Below are 19,660 nucleotides of genomic sequence, written 5' to 3'. Positions count from 1 at the left end.
GCCGCCTTCTGTACCATGAACCCAGCCTGGGGGTGTGACAGTGACACCCATCCCACGTTGGAGTGCCTGCCTTCAAGTCCAGTGTGTGTGCACCAGTGGGCACTCTGGGAAGCCGCGGCAGCTGATGACCTGGGTCAGGTTCTGGGATCAAGGCTGGCCCAGCCACAGCTCTTGTGTGCATCTGGGGAGTGAACTGGCAGAGAGAACATCTCTCTGCCTGTTTCTCTGCATTTCAGATAAAAATGCACAATAAAAATCTCCCCAAATGTTAAAGAATTGAAATAATAAGAATATATTTTCGGACCAAAAAGAAACTAAAATTGAAACCAATGACAGAAAAACTTCGAAATCCCCAAATATTGGAATCTGAACACACACTCCTGAATAACACGTAAGCCAAGGAGAAGAATCTCAAAGGAAGTGGTATTTTTCCCTTAATGAAAATGAAAATGGAATGTCAAGAGTTGTGGGATACAGGCAAAGCAGCTACCTAAACTTTCATCTTAAGCTAGCAATGCTGGATAGCCGTTTGGTGTAGGGACACACATGCATTTGCACCAAAGCTTTATTTGTTACAAACATTTACACACTCCAGTGTGTCGTCACCAGCATGAATGCCTAGTTAAGTGTGATGTCTGCTCACAGGAATAGAGAAAACCTGTCCGTGCGTGTGACGGCATGGGTAGAGACATTCTGCTTAGTGAAGGAAGTCAGACGCAGGGAGTATACACTGCTGTTGTATGCTCTCTCTTCCTGTACCCTTCTAGAAAAGGTGCATTTGCTGTGATGGAAAGCTGATGTGTGGTTAGGGTGAATGGCCTTGGGCTCATGAAAAGATGCTCCACGGGTTAGCCTGGAAGATACACACGTGAGCATGAAGTGAGGGCTGGGAAAGACAGAGTGTTCTGGGATGACAGAAAGGCTTGATGTCTTGTTGGTGGCCATGGTTCCTGGAGTCCATGCCTTCCTCAAGATGCATTCAAGTACCTTATACACTGTATTATTTGCAGGCTGTGCTTCAGTGTGATTTTTTTCAATAGAAAGGAACCCCTTAAGTAGTTGTCATCAAGGACATGGATCAGTAAGTTTGATCAGCCAGCCACTATACACCTCTTAACAACAACATATGAGGAATTTAAATAGCATGAACTATGACAACATTAAATTGGGAAAAAGGAGTTACAAGTGTATATATTTTATGAGAATGTAGAACTCCCCCAAAATACACTCACAAAAGATGACAGAAGGGCCCGGTGGTGGTAGCTTAGTGGCTAAAGTCCTCGCATTGCATGCCCCGGATTCCGTGTGGGCGCCGGTTCTAATCCTGGCAGCTCCACTTCCCATCCAGCTCCTTGCTTGTGGCCTGGGAAAGCAGTTGGGGATGGCCCAGAGCTTTGGGACCCTGCACCCACGTGGGAGACCTGGAAGAAGTTCCTGGATCCTGGCTTTGGATGGGCACAGCACCAGCCGTTGTGGTCACTTGGGGAGTGAAACATCGGATGGAAGATCTTTCTGTCTCTCCTCCTCTACTATATATCTGACTTTCCAAAAAAAAAAAAAAAGATGGCAGAAAAATGCACCCAAAAAATGTAATAGCGATAGTTTCAGTAATATGGCTTTCTGGCTAACTTTACTTTTCTACTGTATAGTTTCCTCTGTTTCTCAAAATCCTGTAATGAACTTGTATGACTTTTTTGTTTAGAAATCACCTTAAATGTAGTCTTTAAACTTTGAAATCATCTTAGGAATGAATCCCCAAGTTAGACTCTCTTTGGAAACATGTCTGACCCATTCTGCATCAGTGGACGGTAATGTCCTGGGGTTTTCAGTCAGCAAGTCCTCCTCTGTCCTGTGGTTCCAGAGACCCAGCGCCTGTCTGTTCCCACCCAGCGCTTCCTGGACCAAGATGCTGTTTGGGAAGGAGTCTCCACAGCCTCCAATGCCTGCTTCATGTAGAAACTGCTGTGTGTTGTAACCCCTGCTGGAGTAGCACCAAGGGGCAGATGAAACGTGAATTAATTTCCTGTTCAGACTTGTCCCACCTCTGAGATATCTTACTGTGTATCAGCAAATGTTCCAAATTCCAAAGGAAAAGAATCTGATCCTTAGAACACTTGTTGATTCTTAGCAATTTGGATAAAGGATCCTCGACCCGTAGTTTGTGCAGACTATAAACGCACTACCCCAAGCCAGATGTAATGTAACAGTGATGACTTTGTGAATGCAGTACACAGTTCAGGTCTCACTGTTTCTCCCAGTCTCTTTCCTCTGTCTCTTGTTGGGCCCCACACATCAACATTCCGATCTCTGCTGGAAGAGGAGCAGGAAGCCTCAGGCAGCACCAGGAGCCCCCAGCTGCAGCTGTGAGCTTCTGACTGGGCAGGCCGTGTCCTCAGAGGCAGAAATGAGAGAGAAAACACATGAAAATCCAAGCAGATGTGGCAAGGCAGGGAATGTCACTGTCCCCGGTTCAGGGCAGCCTGGCTGTGGGATAGCCTCAGGAGGGCAGGAGTGCCCTGCGGACCAGCAATTTTGCTTTATGAGATTTCTGTTACCTGCCATCAACTGCAGCCCAAGATGTTATGTGGAGAGTCCACAAGCAAGCGATTCATAACCTTAGAACTCACCATTCTGCCTGATGGGATCCCACCAGCCTGATGGGATCTTATGCTGCCCTCCACCACCCCTCCCTGGTTGTGCAACATTCCCATGTCCCACGTATACACGTTGTCTGCGCCCTCCATCCTTTGCGTACACAGGCTTTGTAGGTACCCCTCTCTCCATGTGAACACACTGGGTACTGCTCAGCCTCAGGCACTGGGGAACCACCTTGGTTATCAGATCCACAGTGCTGGTGCTCAGGTCACCCATATTTTAATAACAGCCCCAAAGTACGCTGTGGGGATTTGGCTGCAGTATATTGTTACACTTGTTTTAGCATTAATCATTATTGGTCATCTCTTACTGTGCCTGAATTACAAATCGAACTTTACCATAGGTGTTTATGTGCAGGAATAAAAAGTAACATACATAGGGTTTGGCACTGCCGTGGCTTCTGGCATCCTCCGGGGATCTTGGTACATTTTCCATTTCAGACAAAGCAAGAGAGAGTACTGCTGTACCTGCCTCCTTCTTCCAAGGATGATGCTCCAGTTCCTTCCTAAGTCATCCATCCTCACCCACGCTTGGTGTGGCATACACAGCATGGCTACCTGCACCAGCCCAGTCCCACACTTTCTGGCCTGCAGTCCCAGCTTTGAGACTTGGGGACAGTTACTTCTCTAGGTATCCATTTTCTCAGCTATGGAATGAAACAATTTGGGGCATATATGTAAAGCACCTAACACCAGCACCCACCACAGCCTGAGCTCTGTATTTGTGGTTAATGACGTGGCTGATGGAATGAAAAGAACATCTGTGTGCAGTGATCAATCGCCAAACCAGTCACTGCAACCAGAGTGTGGAGCAAATCCAAGGCCGCCACCTGTGGCCAGAGAGAGAGGACCAGGTGCCCCCCCTGGAGGTCCACAGCCTGGTGCTCAGGGAGCAGAGCTATCTGTCTGCATAAGGCAGGGAAGTTGGGCCCAGAGGAAGACACAGCCCCTCTCCAGGTCACCAAGCAGTGAGTAACGGAGCCGGCTGACTCAAGAAGCCCCCGGTACGTTGCACTTGTCATCTTTCTAGCCTTGATATTCTCCCCAACAACAGGCCCAGGCCTGCGTGCTGGTGAGAAGGGACGCTCCATTGACACAGCAGCTAACTCCTCGTTTCGGGGCTCTTGAGAATCCTAATGTTGACATGAAGGATAATTTTCAGTATGAGCAGTTTTGTTCTTTTGCTTATCCCTGGAAGCAAACTCCTCACCCCTAGACCACAGCATCCCTGAGTTCCTTGCCCTTTTGGGTCTGCAGCTGTAGGCAATTATGATAGGAATGGCCTATCCCTCACATTCCAAAGTGAGTCCTCACCGCTCGCAGCAGCTGTCTGCAGTAGGTGCCCTGGAAATACTCAGTTGAGCCTCACTGGATATTCCCTAAGCCAGCTTGTCCAGAAGGACTGTGCAAGACCACCCGTTGTCCCTGAGTTTCACAGTTGACATCACTGCTGTGGCATGATGGTGCTGAGAGCTGTGAGAGCACCACCCTGTAGTTTCCTTCCTAGAGAGCTAGTACCCTGCAGTATATGTGTGTGAGCTTGGGGGGCAGGGATATACACTATAAGTGCGTATGTGTACCCTGTAGTGTATGTGTGTTTGGGGGGCAGGGATATACACTATAAGAGTGTGTGTGTATATATGTGTGTGTGTGTTTGGGGGCAGGGATATACACTATACATATATACACACAGATGCCCTGTAATGTATGTGTGTGTTGCTTGTTGGGACGAGGAGGCTGCATTGCTGGGACCCTGTGGGCTATGTTGCCTCACTTTCCTTTCAGGTTATTACAAAGCAGCGTGGAAAGGAAACTTTCTTTTTTTTTTTTTCCTACAATGAAGATGGTAGTAGGATAAACCAAACAGGTGAATACTTGTCTTGGCTAATTTTCTGTCGTTAATCTTGTTCAGTTTGGAGAAGGAAGACTGGTAAGCTTAGCCGGCAACTATGTGAGGTCTGCACAAGCTGCCGGAGTGAGGAGCTGGCGGCAGGCATTTTGGGCTCTGGGAATGTGTGTCCTCACCTTTGCTGCTGGATTGACATTTTCGGCACAAACAGCGAAGGCCCAGTGATACATGAGGAATGCAACCCATTTCTGTCCAGCATCCCCTGGCAGGGATAACAAGCCCTTTTGTAGTTGTGCACAACTGCAAAGCCCTCCCCTGATTGGAGGTTGGACCTGCTGTGGCATTTCTGGAGTCTGAGCCTTGGCAGAGGGGACTGGGAGCCCTGTTATATTACCTGTCCTCTATTACTATAACAAGACACCTAAAGTGGGTAACATCAGGAAACGAGGGTCTTTCTTAGCTCGTAGTTCTGGAGCCCTGCCTCCCTGCTCTACTCAGGCGAGGGCCCCACAGTCACAACAGCTGCAGTGGGCTCAGAGGAGAAAGATGGCGCATGGTAGGAGAGGAAGCTTAGGTGAGGGAGGCTTGGGCTCACTCATTTTCCACCCAGCATCTCAGGAAAGTCATCTCAAATGCCTTCTAGAGCAAGGCCCTGATAACCTCACGGCAAGTGCCACTACTGCTTAATGTCCTCACACTGGGGCCTGAGCTTCTAACGTGTGACTCAGAATTCCCTGGGTCCCTGTGGAGCATTCTTCCAGAGGCTATAACTGCATTGTATTATGCTACGGGGCCCATCTGTATCAGGGGCATAGCAGAAGGAATTCCACTGTTGTTCAAGGTTTTCTCTATAGGAAAAATGCCATCTTTTCTAAATGGTGCTTTTAGACCAGCAACACCTGCCCATGCTCTGATAGCTTTAACCCCCCCACACCTCAGTGACATGCTTGATGTCATTCTTATCTAACCACGTGGAATCTGTGGAAACCGAGTGGTAAAAGTGTCACTCACTTTATTCATCGTCTTCTGAATCTGCTTAGAGAAGTCGAGCACCATGAAGAAAAGCTGTGCCAAAAAAAGCCTGTGCCTGAGTGTAGTCACCATGAAAAGCTTCTCGGAGCTGGCATTATGGCACAGTGGGTTAAGCGGACACCAGCATCCCATACAAGCACTTCCTTGAGGCCTAGCTGTTCCACTTCTGATCCAGCTGCCTGCTGACGCCCCTGGGAAAGCAGCAGAGAATGGCCCAAGCGCGGGGATCCGTGCAGCCATGTGGGAGACCGGGATAAACATCCAGCCTCGCTCAGCACGCATCACTGTGGTGACTGGGGCACTTGAACCAGCAGAGGGAACATGTCTCTGTGTTTCTCCCTCTCTCTCTGTATCACTGCCTTTCAAGTGAAGAACTAACAACAACAACAAACTTCTGGAAAACTAAGTAGACAGGCCTTCAAAATTATGCAAATTCTCTTTAGATATAGTAGTGACTGAAGTTTGCATGTAAGCATTTAGATGGGATGTCTTTTTCTCCCTCTTTCCTTTCTCTCTGATCCATTCTCTCTTCCCTGGCAATCTACGCTATCCTATCATTTAGTTTTATAAATATCCAGACTGCTTTGTTTTTTTTGCTCATGACTATCGGAATGTCCCAGCCTACCATGCTGTTCCTAGCTAGAGCACCAGGCCTCTTTGTCACGCGCAAGCCTCACCTGAGAGCCCAGGTGCTGTGTACTGACTGTGGCATGGGAGGCAACCTCCATTGCACATCAGGTGCGGTTGTTGCAGTTCTCCAGTTCTTGGCTAAGGAGCATTAGATCCACAGACTAACTGCCACCTTGACTATGATGTAAACAGAAGGCATGATGCCTAACACATCCTTGAAGTGCAACATACGTGCTCTCTGCCCAGCTCATTTTGCTTTAAGCTCAAGTCATCAGATTCAACAGACATTGTTTGGCCCTTGAGGAGTTCAACTGTAGCTGAGTCCCAGTTGGAACATGTTCTGTCCAAGTGCATGCATAGAGCTGATGACCTTGTGCACGTATGTTACTCAGGGACCAGAGAATACTCCATGCTCAGCCAAGGACCTGGCCCTTGCCCAGGTGTGAGGTCTGGGTGGGAGTTGAGAAGAAGGAAAGCATTCCAGGAAGGTAGGATGAGTGCAAAAGGTATAGAGGCAGTGTATGTGGGCACAGAGCAAGCCAATATGCCAGGTTGGACTGGCCTGACCACACTGGGACAAATCAAGTGATACCTGCTCCCACGAGTCCCTCTGCTTCCCTTGGCTGCTTCCCACTCATCCTCTAGATCTTAGACAGCCACCTTCTGGCCAACACCCTTCCCTTGACCAAGTCCGTGCCAGGCGCCCTCCTCCATGCTCATGGCCCCCTACCATTCACAGATTGAGGCAGCCATCCAAATCCAAGCTGCGTGAGAGCAGTAGATGCGGCACACCAACACCCGGGCTCACCGAGAGTCTGGCAGTGCATCTGAAGTCCTTCCGGCACCACTGGGTGGGCAAAGAGAGCCATGCCTGCCCCTTGTTCCTGTTGCTGGATTCTTTTTTTGACGATCTTTACATAGTTAATTAGGGCACAAAAGTTCAAGGGCTACAGGAAAGTGGGCAAGACTATTATTTCCACATTTTTTCGCTATATCCCTATATCTGGTGTAAAGGGGGAGGAAAAGTGAGAAGCCACACCCAGTCTGCCACCCACCCCAGGACCCACTCCAAGGGTCTTGCGTAAGTGGTTTTGATAGTTCAACAGATCTGAATTGCTGCCAATCCCGCCATTCCTAGCACGATGAGGTCGCTGAAGAATCCATTGATTGACATAGTCCAACTTAGAGTCTCCGTTTGCCCTGTTTTTCACTGCCAGCATATGGCTGGGGTAGTTGATTGATTTGTTCTGCCCTCTGCCTTTTCATGGTTAGGGTTCTGAGTTCGGCAGTTCAATTGAGGGGGATCCCTAAAGAAACTTTGTCTGAGGTGAACTCAGACGAGGTTCTTGTGTGTACTTGCAAGTACAGGGCCCGGCACAGTCCATCGCCCCAATCAGCTGGTGGTTGCAATTGCTGGGTCGGTTCTGTTTCCAGCCCTGTCTTCCACTGGAACCAATGGGTGTTGCAGTCCAGCCTGGTTCTGCCCAGCACATACTCAGCCCTCACATCAACCAGTGAGAGCTGCAGCCTAGTCGGAGCGACCCATAATAACCCCCACCAGGCCCGCCCGCTATCCTGGTTCCCTTGCTTGCCAGTATGTGCAGCAGACTAGTCCAATCTGTCCCACATCCCCTTCAGCTCTCATACCTACCTGTCAATGGGCATTGAAGGCTAGTTGAACCTAACCAGCTCCACTGTCCAGCCCACACACATGCTGTTGGATGCCTTCCTGTCTAGCCACCCCAGCCCCTGTCCTGGTTTTCGTGCTCTCCAGTGGGAATGGTAACCCAAGAGGGAGGAGCCCACTATTTCCCTCTCAGGCCACTCCCACTCCCGGATTGTGCACTCTCCAGGTAGTTCTGCAGTTTAACTTGACAGAATTAGCCTCCAGTGCCAGCTTCTGCCAGCTGATGCTGCAGCAAAACCCAACCAGCCCTCACCCACTCTAATTGAAGATTGCACCAGTCGGAACAATCAGCCCAGCCTGGCTTTTCCCTGATCTGGTCCACATGAGGCCCACAGGTGTTGTAGCCCTGCCTAGTCTGGTCTGTGCCCATCCCAGCTCACGCTCTCCAGTGGGAGTAGCCGTCCAGCAGGGGAACACCTCTATATTCCCCCTGCCAGCTCCGCTCCCCCCTTTCGGGTTCTCATGTGTGCTGTTTAGGCACTGCATCCACATCCGGTACAGGCCAGCTCACCTTGGCATTGCGTAATGTGCACTGGCTTTTGTTGCAACCGAACCTGGCCCGACCCACACTCTGTTCTGGTGCTCGGATTCGCCAGTGGATGAACTGATTCAGCCTGGTCTGCCCCCGACCCATGCCAAATGTATGCCAGTGGGAAACTCTCCATGGCCTGTTCTGGGCTGTTTCCTTCCATGCTTCTTGCGCTTACCTGCAGGGTCTGTGTCCTGCCAGAGGAGTTGCCCAGGCTCCTCCATCAGAACCCCTCTGAGTGCCAGATTTTGCGCATACCAGTGGGTTCATGAGCCAGCCCTACTCAGTTCATCTCCTGTCCTAAAAGGAACAGTGGCCCTTCCTGACTGGCCTTCAACCCAAACTGGTTCTTGCTGTTGGATGTTTCAGCCCAGCCACGGCTCGTCCATACCCACATACAGCTCACACATGGCTCAGTAGGGGCTGAGACCCAGCCTGGTATGTTGCTGGATTCTTTCTCCTGTTTTAAAGATTGTTGTGTTGTGTTTTGTTTGGAAGGCAGAGTTAGATACTATGCGAGAGAGAAAAATAGGTCTTGCACATGCTGGTTCACTCTCCAAATGGCTGCATGGCTAGGACTGCGTCAGGAACCTGCAAACTCCAGGAACCTGAATTCCATACAGATCTCCCATGTGGATGGCAGGGGCCCAACCGCTCAGGTCATGATCCACTGACTTCCCAGGTGCAACCTAGAGATGAATTGCAAGAAAAAGGTGATCTGAGCTTAGTCTCTGTATTGAGTTGTTTCCCAGTGGTGCTGATTTAAAGTCGCAAGCAAGGGGAAACCCCAGTTGAAAATTTTTCCTGGAAGTAATATTTGGGAAGAACCTCCCTATAAAAATGAGAGAACCATTTTAAAGAGAGCGCTACACCCATCAGCTTATTCCAGCCATGGGAGACACATGTCAGACTGTGCCACCAGGGAGCAGGCCCTGTGAATCTCAGCTCCCCTGCACCCCTTGGCTGTGTAGGCATCTGTAAGCGGCTCAGCTCTCCCACACCCTTGGCTGTGTGGGCATCTGTAAGCGGCTCAGCTCTCCCGCACCCCTTGGCTGTGTGGGCATCTGTAAGTGGCTCAGCTCTCTGCACCCCTTGGCTGTGTGGGCCTCTGTAAGCAGCTCATGCCTCTACACTTTTTCTCCCCATCTACCAACTCCAGCTCATGTAGCCCGCCCGAGTCTTGGCAGGAGGCATCAGCTAACATTCATCAAGGCCCCAGAATGTGGAAAGCACAATAATCAGTGTGGGTATGAATCATAAGATGTGTCTATTAGATGAAAGCTTTATAATGGGCTTAAATTTTGCTTTGTTTTTGGTTGCAGTCAACTATTACATTAACAACAAGTGCATTCTTGGTTCATTGTCATCCAAACCCCCCTCTTTAAGAGCACTTATTACCATTAATAAAAATGAAGCTAGAAGAATTCTTAGCAGGGATGCAAGCAACTGGTGCTGTCTTACAGACATAAGAGCAGGTTTGGGATGAACACAGTGGCACCCTGGGCACACAGATCACACCCTAGCATCACTTCCAGTTCCTCTGGCATGTTGTCCCGACCCGGGGGGACAGCCCTACTACACTTTAAGGAGTTTTTAGACTGCTCTGCAGGGCAGGGCCATCAGCCCTCCTCCTCTGCTCTCCCACACAGACCTGCATCTGCTCCGAGCACTGCCCTGGCTCTCGGCTGCCTGTCCTACCAGCAGCTGTCCGAAGGTCGACCTCTCCCCTCTTTTGCCCAAGCCATGGCAGTGGCTTCCAGCAGGTGCAGGGTCTGCACCAGCCCTCCTACCCATCTCCCTTTCTACATCTGGAATGGTTGGCACCTCTTACCGGGGCCAACAGCCCTGTGCCCTGATCTCTGACATCACACGGTCCATAGAGGAGCCACTTGCCTGGCACTACCTCTGTCATTTGCCAGCACAGCAACTGAAGCCCGCCTGCCAGTGATTTCTTCCATCCAGGAGTTAATGTATGGCCCAAAGGGGGGGCAAGAGGAGATCAGGTGGGAGTGGCCCTCTGGCTAGCCTTGGTCCCTCAGAATCTCGCGTCTCCACACTGTGGCAGGCTGCTGGCAGAGGGGATGGTGCTTCATCACTAGCTGTCTTCTCCTAGTTCTTTTAATCCTACAGGAGTTATCACAGAGCCCAGGAAATCTCCCAGTTTCTGTACCATTCTCCAGTCAGCCCCCCATTTCTCAGTGTGGCTTCTAGGCCCATCTGGAATGGGCATTATACTGTTCTGGCCAATTGTCTTGACTCACTGAAAGATAATGCTTTTCTCTGATCTGCTTTCCTCCGTACTTTTTTTTCCGGAAGTCCTCTTATCCTGTTCTGCTCTCTTAGCTGATTATTTCGGCATTCATCATTTTTCCAAACAGCATTCAGTCATTGCCAGTTCTTCATGGTTCCCTCGTAGACACAACCCATTGGCCTCCTCTTCCTCCAAACAAGGGTTTGTTTTTTTTTCTCTTTTCCTTCCCTCAATCTCTCCCTGCATTCTCTTGCTTCTCGGCCCTGCTGTTTTCAGGTTTGGTTAGCCCAGATACTGCAGGCATTGGCACGAGTGCCACCCACCGCATTCAGCCACAGCTGCTACTGCTTGTCTGTGATGATTCTTTGCTGCAGAGCCTTTGAAAGTTGTCTTTCTCTGCTTCGTTTTGAGTGCATTTATCATTAACTTTCCCTCAAACTCTGCCCCAGACATCTAAATCTCCTCTTAAGGCATAGAGCCTCCCTGCCCCCAACCCAGCTGATTTCAGTCTGGTCTTTCAGGAGCATCCCTCTGGATGCTGGGTGGCCAGGGTCAGCCCCAGCTGTTCTTCATGCTCAGCTGGATGGGTTCTTATGTTAGCCCTCTGAGCTGGAGTACCCGTGTCCCAACATCTCTTCAAAAAAAAAAAACAAAAACCCACTTGCTTTGGTAAAACAAAATCTTAGTTCATGTTGCTAGAGGAATGCATGAGAAGTAACTGGATTGTGACGCAGTAAATCTGAAAAGATCTTCAGTCTATCATGAATACCAGCAGTGCAGCTGATCCATGTCTCCAGACAAGAAGTCATCTTCCTCTGGCATTCTGAAGGCATGGCCTTCTCACCTGAAGGATTAGTGTGGAACATCAAGAACCGTCCACGCGGGAACTCCCAGTGGTGTTGCTTCCCTCTGGAAGGTGGTACAGGCTTCTGTTGGCCCTGCTGACCTGAGACTTGCTGCGGAGGGGGAGGGGACCGTCTGTCCTTTCGGGCATCCTGTCAACCTGGAAATCCTTGTGCTTCTGCTCTGATCAGCTTCCTGTGGTCGTCTCAGGTGATTCTTTGCTCCACTCTGCATTTTCTGCACTTGCTCCCTAGAAATCCAGTGTGCCTGGTCCCTTAGTGCTCTGCTGGTTTTCTCCCTGTCCTTCCTCCAGCTTTTCATGTCCACCGCTTGCTGCTGTACTCTCTCGGACTTTTTTCTTCTATTCTGTCTTAAACAAAAACTTTTAAAAATTAAATATAAACCCTCACTTTAACTTTCAGAGTATAATTGTCCTTTTCTTTAAAAAAATATTTTTCTTGTAAAGTCAGATACACAGAAAGGAGGAGAGACAGAGAGGAAGGTCTTCTGTGCATTGATTCACTGCCCAAGTGGCTGCAACGGCTGGAGCTGAGCTGATCCGAAGCCAGGAACCTAGAGCTTCTTCCTGGTCTCCCATGCAGGTGCAGTGTCCCAAGGCTTTGGGCTATCCCAGACTGCTTTCCCAGGCCACAGGCAGGGAGCTGGATTAAAACCGGCCCCCTATGGGATCCCAGTGTGTGTAAGGCAAAGGGTTTAGCCGCTAGGCTACCATGTGGGGCCCCAGTTGCCCTTCTTGTATGCCATATCCTATCTTTGTTTCTTTGATAAGTCTCCTTACCTCTCTGAGTGTTATTGACAGTGATAACTTTAGTTTGTTCTGTTTTCTTTTGTAACCCTCTTCCCCCTACAAGTGCTTTTTGCATTTTGTTTTCCAGTTTATTTGTTCTGACTACTATCTTGCATGTATGTGGTTTCCTTTATCCCTGTCTTGTACTCCTGGGTTTTCTGCTAATGTTTCAGAAGGCTGGCATCAGGCCCATTTCTTTATGGGAAGGAGCCGGGGGATCCTCATGGGCTTAAAGCTAAATGGCCTCGTCAGGTGGCCCTCGGAGAACACCCGACACTGTCCACAGGCTGCCAGCCCTTGGCACGCATGTGCGCATTCACTTCATTTTTCTCTGTTCTCCACATGGTGCCCGCCCTTCGGGGGCCTGTGACCTCCGTTCCCACCACCGTCTCCCCCAGGGAAAGCGAGGCAGCTGCCAAGTGAGGAGGCCGGGGCGGCCCGTCTGCTGGCCGTGGAGACTGCAATCAGCCCTCCCTTCCTGAGCTCTCAGGGCTTCCGCATGTGGGGGGCGCCAGGCTCAGGCTGGGCCCTGCCTCCCGCTGCTGCCTCGCCAGGGCTTCTGCTAAGTCTCCTTTCCAGCCTGCAGGTTCTGCTGTCTCTTTCCTGTTCTCATAACCGTTGTTGAGCTTATTCCTGTTTGGAAAGGCATCTGACGAAGGAGCACAAGCAGGTGCGATCGTGTCTGTGACCGAAAGTGGAGACTTGCTTGCCACCGGTTCCATTAGCTGCCACGGTAGCCTCTACAGCTACACCCTGACAAGACAGCGTTCTTGAAAACTTTTGTGAGACCCAGTGCACAACAGGAGGCCCTTCCCACCCCACACCCAGGTGTAATCTTCCCTAAACTTGCTTTAAACACGTTGCTGGTGTTCCCGGGAAAGACTCCTAGTTGGGTAGATTTCGTTGGCATCTCATCTTGCCTTACTGTGTTCCATTTTGTTATTATGCTCTGTTTTCTATGGCTTTTGAATCCTTGTTAGGAACCAATGATTTATTTTTAAAAACTGTGGTATCAAGGGTCCCTGCTGGATGAGCCGTTGATCTAAATCAGTGGGCAGTTAGTTATCCTCCACCCCCCCATCAAGCCGTCATCATCATTTCCCTCGCGCTGCAGCTCTGATATTTGAGTCATAATATGACTTGTTGAGACAAGTTCACTGTTACCTTTTATGTGTTAGCACAAGCATTTCACATATTGTTGTAACTGAATGTTTTTCTGGCCCTAGGCCAAAACTTTTGCTAACTGCCCTCATGCAGACCTGGTGCAAATTAGAAAGTTGGTTTTTGCCAGCTGAGTTGTGCTTTGAACCATTTCCTGGTTCCATTTGATTATTCAGTACAACTGCATTCATCAGAGAGGGCAAGCCATGCCCTCAGAGCCCATGTGGATGGTAGACAATCATCTAAGATGGAAGCTCCGCAGACAGTGTCCAGACAGCAGCGTGATAGGCTGGCTGGATGCTCGTACCCAGAAGTGGCAAGGTAGCACTCAGCCTAGGTTGGACTTTCAGATGGGGTTACTAAATCCCCTTGCTGGGGAAGCATCCTCCTCCCATCTCCAGTGGTCTGCAGTACTGCCAATCCCACATGTTAGCCTGTGTGTGACTGCCAAAGCAGCACAGAGAAAGCTGCCAGGTACCAGAATTCAGGCGAGGCAGGCACAAGTGTGTTGATGCAAACAGAGATTAAATGTTTGCCTTTGTAAAGACATACAACTGGCCTGGTCAGCTAAGGGAGAGCTGGGGGGGCAGGGACCTGCAGGCCAAGCCACACTGGCCGAGTCAGCTAAGACCTGGAGACGGGACAGAGCTGCACCCGGGGTTCCTGTGGAGATGCTGCCAGGGCAGGGGAGGTACCTGTAGCACCTGTTGCTCCTCGGGAGGTCTGAAATGGACACGTACTGACGGTGAAGCACGCCTGTGACGTGCAAGTGGCCTAGCCAGAGATAGGATCCCACTGCAGTGGTTAGTGTCACAATGGAATGTGGCTGTTTCTAAAAATCGTAACCTGGCTATTTGTGGTCTCTTCCTGGGGAGATTAGCCAAGATTTGCCTTTGATTTGTGAGAGAGGGTCACCTTTACTTCCAGTTATCTAACTGTAAAACATTTTTCATTCTTTAAATCCCAAAGCCTCCATACACCATTTCCAGGTAATGTTCCAGAAATCTAGTTCTGATCCTTCCATTGCCTTGCTTGGAAATTCCCATCAGTACTTGAGCTGTTAAACTGATGTAGTCAGCATTATGGAGGGGAAAAAAAAAACAGATTAATTGCCTTTTTTTAAGACAATGAATTAATATGAAAGCCATGGAAAAGTGAACAACTTCGAGTTTTATATCTGTTCACTTGGCTGCGCTGTCACTCTCCCTGTGTGACGAAACTCTTATCACATTTGCGTAGAACCCACCAACAAATGCAATACATCAGATCAACTGATTATGGCTCCAACAGTGAAAATACTTCCCCTTTACTATCAAGAAGTAATGGGCCCGGCGGCATGGCCTAGCGGCTAAAGTCCTCGCCTTGAACACACCGTGGATCCCATAGGGGCGCCGGTTCTAATCCCGGCAGCTCCACTTCCCATCCAGCTCCCTGCTTGTGGCCTGGGAAAGCAGTCGAGGATGGCCCAAAACCTTGGGACCCTGCACCCGTGTTGGAGACCTGGAAGAAGTTCCTGGATCCTGGCTTCGGATCGGCATAGCACCAGTCGTTGCGGCTCACTTGGGGAGTGAATCATCTGACGGAAGATCTTCCTCTCTGTCTCTCTTCCTGTCTGTGTATCTGACTTTCCAGTAAAAATAAAATAAATCTTAACCAAAAAATAAAAGAAGCAATGGGACAGGACTTGGGCCAGATTAATCAGAAGAAAAGCTTGTAAGGCCAGCTAACCTACACAATACCCAAACTACTCTAACATGGAGCCCCCACCTTCCGTGGCACCTCTGACTCTCCTATCCAGGTAGATGTCTGGACCCTCTGTTCCCCACTCTGACCCTCACTGTGACTCTAAAGCAGCACACAGAATCGCCCTGTGTTAGCCAATAAAGCAAGCTCATTCTAAAGATGAGCACCGATGGGTCGCTACTGCAGCATAGCAGGTAAAGTTGCTGCCTGTGACTCCAGCATCCCATATGGGCACTGGTTCGAATCCCTGCTGTTCCACTTCTGGTCCAGCTCCCTGGAAAATGCAGCAGAACATGGCCCAAGTGCTTGGGCTCCTACACTCCAGATGTAAGAGATCTAGAAACTCCTGGCTTCTGGCTTCCACCTGGCCCAACACTGGCTGTTACGGCCACCTGGGGCGTAACCCAGTGGATGAAAATACCTGCCTGTGTATCTGCTTTTCTATTACTCTGACTTTCAAGTAAATAAATCAGTCTTTAAAAAAGAAAAGTGTTGGGAGCCTGGCACAAGAGCCTAGTATCTAGATCCTTGCCCTGCAACTTCCAGGATCCCATATGAGTGCTGGTTCCTGTCCCAGCTGCTCCAATTCCCAGCCAGCTCCCTGCTTGTGACCTAAGAAAATAGTAGAGGACAGCCCAAAGCCTTGGGACCCTGCACCTGTTGGGGAGACCTGGAAGAAGCTCCTGACCCCTGACTTTGGATTGGCTTGACTTCAGCCATTGGAGCTACTTGTGAAGTGAACCAGCAGACAGAAAATCTTTCTCTCAGTCTCTCCTTCTCTCTGTAAATCTTCCTTTCAATAATAAAAAAACCTTTAAAAAATAAAATAAAAGTGTTGGGGCCTGCATGGTGACATAGCAAGTAGTTCTCCTTGTGGTACCGGCATTCCAGATGGCACTGGTTTGAGTCCTGGTTGCCCCACTTCGGATCCAGGTTCCTGGTGGTGTAGGAAGGCAGTGGCAGGTGACCCTGTGTCTTGGGCCCTTGCAGCCACTGGGAGCACAGGGCAGGGAAGCTCCTGATTCTTGGCTTCAGATCCATTCAGCCCTGGCCCTTGCAGTCATTTGGGGAGTGAACCAGCAATTGAAAGATCTCTCTCTCTCTCCCTCTCTCTCTTTCCTCTCTTTTTCTTCCTCTCCCAGCCCCCATAACTGACTTTTGAGTAAAGTAAAATAATCTTTAAAAAATAAAAGCATTGAAATCAGACTTTTTCATGTCTTTTTTATGGAAAAAAAATGTCATCTGTACAAATAAGTTAAGCTTTATAATACAGTCTATTGTTTGAACATTCCATTATGGAAATCATAAAGGTCAACATTTAAAAAATGGAAACCTGAAATTGCTGGGAAAATTTTTAGCAAGAACCTGGACTTGAAGCTGATGAGCTTATCCTGTGCAGAGCTGGTGTGAGAAATCCTGGTGGGCCTTCTCCGGGGTCCCCTGTGAATGTTAGCGAGGGCAGCCAGGATGCGAGTGCCATGCCTCGCCGGGAATGAGCAGTCCCTTGCGCACTTGTTGGAAGTGTAATCATCTGAGAGTTCTCAATGAGGGCTGGCTGGGGAGTGCAGGGGAACTTAGACACAACCCAGGGATGAAGTCAGCTGATGATTAAGGCAGGAACTTGAGTGTCAAATTGCACTGATAAAACGGAAGGAAGGAGAAGACCAAAGACTTGGTTTCTCTTCCTCGACTCTGCCTCGGAGGGTCTAAAGAAGTGCAGGACGTTCTGTGGGAATCCTGCAGCCACTTGCTTCGATCCTTTTTCAGGCTGGTCTGTTCCTTTCTGAAGTCCTAGCTCAGAATGCATCATGCTTTTCTTAGAAAGAAGGGTTGAGGGTGGGAGGGGGAAAGAAAGAAATCTACCCTTTGAAAATACGTCTTTGAAAGTCACTGTTGCCGCCTGCACACTGCAGCTAATGAGCGCTCACAGCCCTGCCAGGGCTTTTGTGAGGACCCCTGTGTGGCCAGCTGCTCCCAGCAATTAGGAGCTGATTAAGTGTTTATCTTCCTTACAGGTGGGAAGGAAAGAATGAAAACGAAGTGGGCAGATGCAAAGAAACCGGCAAAGTTCACGTGACTGTGGATCTCAAATACTACCGGCCCACTGAAGTGGTAAGGACGCGCACTGCACACAACGCCCAGTTGAGGGCCACACTCTTGGCAGGCCGGGTGGGAAAATGTTCTCCCCAAGTGCCTGTTGCCAAGCTTCTGCAGCATCCTGCTGCAGGCACTTCCCAGAGAACATGGCATGAGATACCACACTGGCCGCAAAAAAAAGGTATTGCTTGATTGAAGGTGATAGGAGTGAATCACAGCCTGGCAAACCACTGGCTCCAGAAACAGAGGCACACATCTCCAGTTGGTCTCTGACTGGACCTGGAGGGCCCGCCCGCTTCTGCGGCCATGCCTGCCTGGCTCACACACGTGTGTATTCACTCGTGTGTAGACGCACCAAGCCGTAAACAGTCGCCCAGACACAGTTTTAGGGACTGAGCTTCGGTTTCTCCGTGTCCATTAAGTCTTTCCTTAGGCCATACTTCATATGTAGTTCTGCTAGCTATAATTCTAATATCCAATTCTAAGAAACTAAAAAATCATCTCTTGTTTATATGTCTTTCTCACCACCAAACTGGGAGTTCTTTGAAGATGGGAACTTGTTTAGTATCTTCTACTGTAACAAACGGGTGCTTCAGCAAAATCAACTGATTGGTGGATGGTTAGATGCGTGGATGAATTTCTCAATGTAGAAGTTGCGGTCACCATCAGTCTTCCTTTGCTAAATCTATACAAATGCCTGCCTTGGTGTTACAGCATTGCCATGGGCCACTCTTAGAAGGTTACACAACCCTTCTAGATGGTAGAAAGCTGTGTCTCCAGTGAGAAATACTCACGTGTGATGGTTCTTGCATAGTATGTCCATTGACTGTGAGAACGGAATCCCTTTGAAGCGTATTGCCTGTCTCTTGAAGTGAATTCCCATGTATTGTAAGACCTTTTAGAGATTAGGAAGATTGGAAAGTGAATGTGTCATGAGGAACCGCTCTTGGAAATGTTTTCTTTCAAACACAAGCAAAAAGCTGTATTTCGTGCGCTCCTGGACACAGGAGGAAATAAAAAGGAGAGGAAGTAAGCCACCGTACTGGGGAGGGCTGGGACCACGGAGTCTGTGCATTGTCCCCAGGCAGGGCGTGGCTGGCTCTGCCACAGTGAACAATTGTTCCCGGTGCTAATGGAGAGTGGGTGTGCCGGGGAGAGGATGTGTCCTGTCCTTGGGGGAGGAAGGTACCAGCTGCCAGGCTGCTGACACAGCACGGACTGCCTTGTAGAGCCCCGCAGGACTGACAGATTTCTTCTGGACCTGTGGGCGAGTGCGTGCGTGCGTGTGTGTTTGCGTGTGTATGCGTGTGCACGCACTTGTGCATGTAAGCAGGCAACAATGGTCCTGTTCGAGTGAAAGTCCCACGAAGCAGACTGGAGCTTCCACTCCCACCACAAGCCCAGCATAGCCCTTTCTTTCTCCCCCCAACACAGGAATAGTTTCAAAAGCTGGGAAGTCATTAAGCACAGCTTGTCTGTCACTCGGACTTAGGCGAGGTGTGGGGTTGATAAGGACACAGAAACAAAAGAGTCTGCTGAACAGGAAAAGGACCCTCGGACTAACAAGACCACTCTCGAAGCCGTGTCACCCCCCTTTTCCTGCCGCGACACACAGCCCCCTCCCTGCTGCTTTGTTCATGCTGATGTTATCGTAATACCTGTTGTGAACCCTCCTTCCCTCCTGGCCCGTCCAGCTCTCCAAGATTCCCTTTACAGCCGGATTCTCAGTCTACTACAGGATTTCACTCCAAAGTCCCCACGCTTGCATTGTCTGCTGCCTTGGCTTGGTGGAGTGAACCCAAGCTTTTAACCTCATTCCTCAGCACTATGAGCTTTCTGAAAATTGGATCAGCTTACCGGGCTTCTGTTAAATTGCCTGGGGGTAAGCCTCCTGCCCAGCAGCAAGGGGACTGCTCCCTGAAAGGAGCCCTTTTTTGTTCTGATGCAGGCCGCAGCAGCAGGCAGGGTCTGTCAGCGTACAGCGTGGGGAGCCGTGGGACCTCCCGGGTCTGAGCTGTCTCCCTCCCCTACCCATGCTTGCCTTTCTTCCTGAGCGACTTGGGTTCCCCTGATTCACTCCTACCATCTGCCCACTCCTGGCCCAGACCTTCAGTGCGCAGGGGCGCTGGAAGCCAAAAGCAGAGACTAGATCAGGAGGCCAGGGGTTGCAGAGTGCCTTATAGGAAAATGGAAGTGCCATCAGGAAAATCTGAAGGGGAAAAAGACAAAGCAGTGAGGTCATGTGAGGTCATGGAACACCAGCATCCCAGAGCAAGACCCGAAGGAAACAGAGCTAAAGATTGAGGAGTTAAGACTCAGGCTAGGCTGAAGAAAGGTGAACTCCAGCGCGCCAGGGGCTAGCTTCGGGGAGGCCAC

The 19,660-nt window shown here is 49.7% G+C and overlaps 1 protein-coding gene across 2 annotated transcripts in view; it reads left to right on the top strand.

The window, feature by feature from the left end:
• Positions 1-19,660, top strand: part of GMDS (GDP-mannose 4,6-dehydratase) — a 560,326-nt gene that overhangs the window by 457,958 nt on the left and 82,708 nt on the right. For both annotated transcript variants that reach the window (XM_004596493.2, XM_058668314.1), the window contains exon 9: positions 17,203-17,299. In XM_004596493.2, coding sequence (XP_004596550.1) covers positions 17,203-17,299 — 97 coding nt within the window. The remainder of the gene's footprint in view (positions 1-17,202; positions 17,300-19,660) is intronic.

This window comes from Ochotona princeps, chromosome 1 (genome assembly GCF_030435755.1).
Source record: "Ochotona princeps isolate mOchPri1 chromosome 1, mOchPri1.hap1, whole genome shotgun sequence".
Classification (NCBI taxonomy): Eukaryota; Metazoa; Chordata; class Mammalia; order Lagomorpha; family Ochotonidae; genus Ochotona; species Ochotona princeps.
The sequence above is the reverse complement of the archived record's forward strand: the minus strand, read 5'-3'. Positions and strand labels throughout refer to the sequence as shown.